Source organism: Dendropsophus ebraccatus, chromosome 14 (genome assembly GCF_027789765.1).
Source record: "Dendropsophus ebraccatus isolate aDenEbr1 chromosome 14, aDenEbr1.pat, whole genome shotgun sequence".
Taxonomy (NCBI): domain Eukaryota; kingdom Metazoa; phylum Chordata; class Amphibia; order Anura; family Hylidae; genus Dendropsophus; species Dendropsophus ebraccatus.
Genome location: NC_091467.1, coordinates 25182830 through 25188897, shown reverse-complemented (window position 1 = coordinate 25188897; position 6068 = coordinate 25182830). Strand labels below are relative to the sequence as shown.

At 40.6% G+C, this 6068-nt stretch overlaps 1 protein-coding gene across 1 annotated transcript; it reads right to left on the bottom strand.

The window, feature by feature from the left end:
• Positions 1–663: 663 nt before the first annotated feature.
• Positions 664–4572, bottom strand: LOC138772754 (keratin, type I cytoskeletal 19-like). The gene is made up of 7 exons (XM_069953377.1): positions 4023–4572; positions 3796–3878; positions 3359–3515; positions 2778–2939; positions 2573–2698; positions 2223–2443; positions 664–1523 (listed from the first exon to the last, which is right to left on the bottom strand). The coding sequence occupies exons 1-7, from the start codon at positions 4512–4514 to the stop codon at positions 1394–1396; spliced, it is 1371 nt and encodes a 456-aa protein (XP_069809478.1). The 5' UTR covers positions 4515–4572; the 3' UTR covers positions 664–1393.
• Positions 4573–6068: the final 1496 nt, after the last annotated feature.

Below are 6068 nucleotides of genomic sequence, written 5' to 3'. Positions count from 1 at the left end.
GAGATCCGACCCACTAGGCACCAGGGATAGTGTGCATAAAGCACTTCAATGCAGCTGTCAGGTTTGACAGCTGCATTGAAGTGCTTAATTAGCCGGCGCGGCAACGGGACCCGCGCCGGCTAACAGAGGCACTGCCCGGCTGCACATGTCAGCCGGGATCAGCGCCGTTCAGAGCGGGGTCCCGGCGGGACCCCGCTCTGAACACCCCCCACGGCACCATGACGTATCAGATACGTCATGGGTCGTTAAGGGGTTAAATAACTGAAATGTTGTTTTCCAATTAACTCTTGCTGAAGTTTTTAGTAGATTTACTTACTTTTTCCCCCTGTATTGTATTGTGGATGTTTACCCAGTGTGTTCAATAAAGGACATAAACAGTACAACCGTCTGTTTATTATTAGCCTACTTAGAGTTTATTTGTTCAGAATCGTGACTTTGTTCTGACCGCTATAACTTAGTAATACTTTTTCCTTGAAACTGTACACTGTTTTTATAAGGGGGAGTCAAAAGAGGTGTGCATCTGCCCATGTTCAGACTATATTTGGCCCTTGTTAGTACCTACTGGCAGTGTTGAATGTGTAACAAATCCTCTCTTCGATTTATTGACTTTAAAAACAACGGACCCATCCCAAAAAGCAAACACAAAGCAAGAACCAATCGTGATTGATGCATCAAGCTGTTTTATTATGAATTAGGTAGAAAGCTTTCTCTTCAGAGTCTGAAACAGGCAATTGAAAAACTGACAAAATATAAAAAATGTGACGATGACAAAGATCGACCTCCGAGAGTAGAGCCGAAGACAAAGAGCAGCAAGTATAAATGGGGAGTGCTCATAGCTAAGTGAAGTTGAGTGGTTCAATATATATATATATATATTTATTTCAGTAAATGTTTGTCAATTAAAGCAAAAGCATTAGTGTCTATGTTGGCCACAGATATGGGGTAAAATGTGTTTATGGGTTCAGCCAGAATACTTGTAAACAAGGTTGTTAAGATGCTAGCTCTTTCCAGAATCAGTGCCAATCCTGTCTACAAGTTGTGTTTGGTATTGCATCTCCAATACCAAAGACAACCTTGGACAAAAATGGCACTATTTTTGTAAATCACTTGACATCTAATATTCTAGATTGTTCTAAATTGGATGCCTCCATTTAGTGACATTCACAGAGATTCAACAGCTACTTCTACACCCACAATGGCATCACAAAGAAATAACCAACACACACCAGATTTTTCTTAGACGTGGTTCGTAACATTGGTAGGTGTGACAACAATATCTGACTTTAGTTTTCGATTTAAGTTTTTTTTTCTTTTATTGGCTAGCTTTTGCTTTAATATAACAAAATCACAAAAAATATAAAAGAGTGGTTAGGGGTTTTTGGCTAACTCCCAATTAGTTTTTTCCACTGCCACCCACACCAACAGAGCCTCCCATGCCAACTGTGCCTCCCATGCCTCCCATATTCATTGAGCCATTGGAACTACTGGACATAACTGTTGTGGTTCTGGAATATGTTCCCCTCCTGAAATAAAAGATGTATAAGTTTAAGTTAAATCAATACTATAATGCATAAACACATAATAAAATGCACATCTCTCACTATGGAGGAACCAGTGGTTCTGCACATTAAATGAATAGCCCTTTGATTTAAATGGCAAACGTGTAATGCAGCACTTGTCCTGTGGTGTCACTGTAGGGAAACAAAACTCTTGCTGCCAATGGTTTACTGGTGGTTTGGACGGTGGACTACATATCATTTGTCAAAATGATAACTTGTAGAATAATAGTACTGCTCCTCTAGTTCTCATAGAATAGAATATCCATAAGTAGAGGAATTACTATACCAGGCCTACCCCACAAACCATGAGCCATGTATAATACTAGTGTCTTCTTACATGGCAAAGGAGCCTTTGGGTCTTTTCATACCCAGACCAAGCCCAATGTGCATAGCTCCCTCCAACTTTCCTACCAGATCACTGTGGTAAAAAAAATCACCTCACCATAGATGTCAATTATGGACACCACCAGAACTTCACCCACCTAATACTTTTTACAGATTTAAAGGGAATGTATCATCTCATTTTTCGTTTACTGGTTAGAGTCAGATAATACAATGTGCCACATGAAATGTGAGTCCTGTTATAGATCTATATATGGGGCATTCTCCACCATGTATGGTTACAATGTTCATTGGAATAATGATCAGTTGGTTAATACTTACTGTGTTTCTTCTCCATCAAGTAGGTGTCTGTATGTTGCTATTTCTTTCTCAAGATGTGTCTTTATATCCATGAGACATCTGTATTCGAAGTTTTGTCTTTCCAGATCAGACCTCAAGTCTGCCAGTTGGACCTCAACATTGGAAATCATATCTTGAAGCTGGGCAAGTTGACAACTGTATCTAGCTTCAGTCTCAGCCAATGCATTCTCCAAGGCGTCTCTCTAAATGTATAATATTTGAAAGCTATGTAAATACACACCTTACAGAGATGTCTTGCATGCTTCTATTATCTCAGTGATATGTTTAAAATGATTGACTTCAAGCTCTAGACATACAGTTTGTAGACTTACCAGATTGTTCTGAGCTTGAAGGTCTATTTCTAGGGTTTGGGCTGTTTTTCTGAGTTCGATGATTTCAGAGTTCCATGTCTGAAGTTGTTGGGCGCTGCTTGTCATTTGTTGGTTCAGTTCTTCACTCTATGGTGCAAGAACATCATGGTCACCTTCCGCTTCACAATTATCTCTATGACTACTCAGTGTCCTATCATTGTCCTACCTTTTCTATGAACCACCTCTCGGCTTCTTTTAGGTTGTTGGTCATAATGTTCTCATACTGATCCCTTATTTCTGATAGGACTTTGTTGAGGTCCACGGCAGGAGCAGCATCTACTTCCACATTGACTCTGGCACCAAGCTGAGAACGCAGGATGTTCACCTCCTGCAAAGAAGATAGTGAATTTTGGGATTTTTTTTAGCCCTCAACCTTACTGCATAGGCTATGGTTATAAATAGAGTCCATCCGAACCCGATCGTTTGGTATTTGATTAGCTGGGGCTGCTGAACTTGGATAAAGCTCTAAGGTTGTCTGGAAAACATGAATACAGCAATGACTATATCCATGTTTTCCACATAGCCTTAGGGCTTTATCCAAGTTCAGCAGGCGCCGCTAATCAAATGCCGAACGTTCGGGTTCGGATCGACTCGAACCTGAACCCGGTTCGCTCATCTCTAGTTATAAACTGTTATTTACAACAAGTCTAAGAATATGCCTAACTTCTAGAACATTCATTTCAAGTCTGAAACACAATTTTCAATACAAATACTTGTTGAGTGTTACAAACATCCAGTTCCTTTTACCTCTTCATGGTTTTTCTTCAAGGAGGCCAACTCTTCAGTCAGGGTGTAGAGTTGTCCTTCTAGATCTTTCTTGGCAAGCAGAAGATCATCAAGGACACGACGCAGTCCATTGATATCAGCCTCTACACCAGTGCGGAGAGATGCTTCATTTTCATACCTGAAATAAAATTTAAACTTAAAATAATAATAATAACAACAACTTTATAATGTAAAGAAGAACAAGAGCATCAATGTAGTAGTACAATGTTCTTCTGAACTTCAAGTCCTCTAGCTAAATGTTTACCTGGATACTTTCTATCAGCACCTGCTAGAAGCTACAAGAAGAAGTTACAAACAATACTGATACTAACTGAGTTGACTATACGGTAAAAATGATTTACCCAAAAACCTATAAACCTATTACACACTGTAATGACTAAGAATGTGCAAGAACTTACTTGGTCTTGAAGTCATCTGCAGCCAGCCGAGCATTATCGATTTGAAGCACAATGCTAGCATTGGCTGTGCTTGCTTGTAGAATCTGAAAGGTATTTGAAAAATTGTGAAATGAACAATTCATATGATATATTTTTGAAAATATAATTTTTGTATACTCAACATATAATTCGACTGTTGACCTGTTTCTAAGCCGGATACAGTAGGATGCCAAAACCCTTAGTCATACCTGATTTTGAAGGTCCTCAATAGTCTTGAAGTATGGTTGGAAGTCAGGGGATGAGTATGGGACCTGTTTGTCATACCACTCACGAATGTTTCTCTCAAGTTGGGCATTTTCCATTTCCAAAGAACGCACTTTGTTTAGGTAGGTAGCAAGTCGATCATTCAGTACCTGCATGGTTTCTTTTTCATTGGTGCTGAGAATGTTTTCCCCTGCGTTAACTACACTATGGCCACCACCAAAGCCAAACCCGGATCCATAACCAGAACTACCTCCTCCATATGAGAAACTAGAGCCAAAGCCTCCTGCATTGCCAATACCACAGCCAAGACCTAAACCCATACTCCCCGCACTTCCTCCTCTACCTATCAGACCACCATGCATGCTTGGTGATCGGTAAGATGTACTTGAGCGCACAGATGAAATACGGGAAACACCAGAACTTCCACCTCCTATTCCCCTAACAGATCCAGCTGAAGATAAGTGCTTCATACTCATGATGATGGCTTAAGTCAACAAGTGTGGTGAGTGGCAAATGCTTCCTATGGTGAACCAGTGTGAGTGAACCATATTATATACCCCTCCATAGGGTGGTGCCCACTATGGATTTGGTTTTCCATGTGAACATGTCATATCAGGTTTCTACATAAACCTAAAAAATATGCCCATTAAATCCTTTGTTTGGGGTTCCTGGTTATAATTCTGAGGATACTATATTATTTCTCTTATAAAACAATTGTATGGCACACCCTACCAAGAAATAACATTTTATGATAAATTGCAGCATCAAAACTTCTAGACAAGTAACAATTTTGCTTGAAATACAGTACAACGTGCAATGAATTTACAATGGGTTGCTACCCTCTCATTATTTGTCTGCTTACTCTAAAGTTACACCTACTTGCGTAGAGTTTATTCAATGCCAAAAAGGAAATTTTCTTGCTGTAGCAATTTGAATGTGGTCACATAAAACACTGCAGCTTCAACATGACTAAATACTACGTTGTTTATGACACATATTTAAAGAAATATCCTTCTTCTTGACCAAATATTAGCTACCCTTTCTGGCCTGTTGGTGCCTAAAAGATGCTTGACATCAAGGATCCAATGCACATGGCCATGCTACAAAACTATGTTGTATGGATCCATAATGTGCCTCCAATACCATAACTTGATATATGGGAGCACCAAAAGAATTTTTCATTGTATCCCATATAACATTGATATTCCTCTGTAAAGGTATGTGCACACTATGGAATACTCACAGAGACTTCAAGCGAATTCCACTGCTCGGCCTCTGCTTCAAGTTCCACCTGTCCCATAGACTCAATGACATTCGCCGGCTAATTCCGCTGTTCGCCCAAAGAATTGACATGTCAATTCTTTGGGTGGACATCGGAATTCATTGATGGAGGCCATGCATCGGAATCCAGCTGAAGTCTCTGCGTCTATTCCGTAGTGTGCACATACTCTTTGAGAATTGTTTTTATGAGGGAATACTGTCAGGATGGTATCTTTGCAGAGCATTATGCGCCCCTCGGCTCGTGCTGTGCGGCCGAGAAGGCGCTGATATTCTTGTCTTCTGTTTCTGTGTTTTTGTTTGCAATGTGTGAACACTGGTTTATATGTTGGGAGACACACCCGACTTCACCTGCTGAGTTCTGTCTGGCCATGTCTGGGTTAATCTGTGTTTTGGTTCTGCTGTGACTGACAGGTCTTCCTGCCAGTGGATCTGTTTTGTTCTCAGCTGCCTGTGCTTGGAGTTCAGGGGGATGGTCCAATTACGTTCTGGACCAGAGCCCTGGTCTCCTATATAACAAACCTCAGTCTCTGCACTCATTGCCGGTTATTGACTTAGTCTCTGCCTGCTTGTGGATTCTGATTCTTTGCATCTCCTGACTACTGCTTTGTATCTCTGACCTCCCTTGCTTGCTGCCTGCCCCTGATCATATTGCCTGTTTTCTGATTTCGCCTTTGGATCCTGATTTTGTACTTTTGCTGCCCGACTGTTGTGACCCGGATTGTGGACTTTTCTTCATTGTGTTTGTCTGT

Bases quoted from the DNA above. Each gene is read 5' to 3' on its own strand.
- LOC138772754 (XM_069953377.1), bottom strand. From the start codon at position 4,514: ATGAGTATGAAGCACTTATCTTCAGCTGGATCTGTTAGGGGAATAGGA. The intron at 2,699-2,777 runs GTAGGACAATGA...CTTGCACCATAG, and splicing joins AGAGGTGGTTCATAGAAAAG to AGTGAAGAACTGAACCAACA. The intron at 1,524-2,222 runs GTAAGTATTAAC...CTTTTATTTCAG, and splicing joins CTTGATGGAGAAGAAACACA to GAGGGGAACATATTCCAGAA.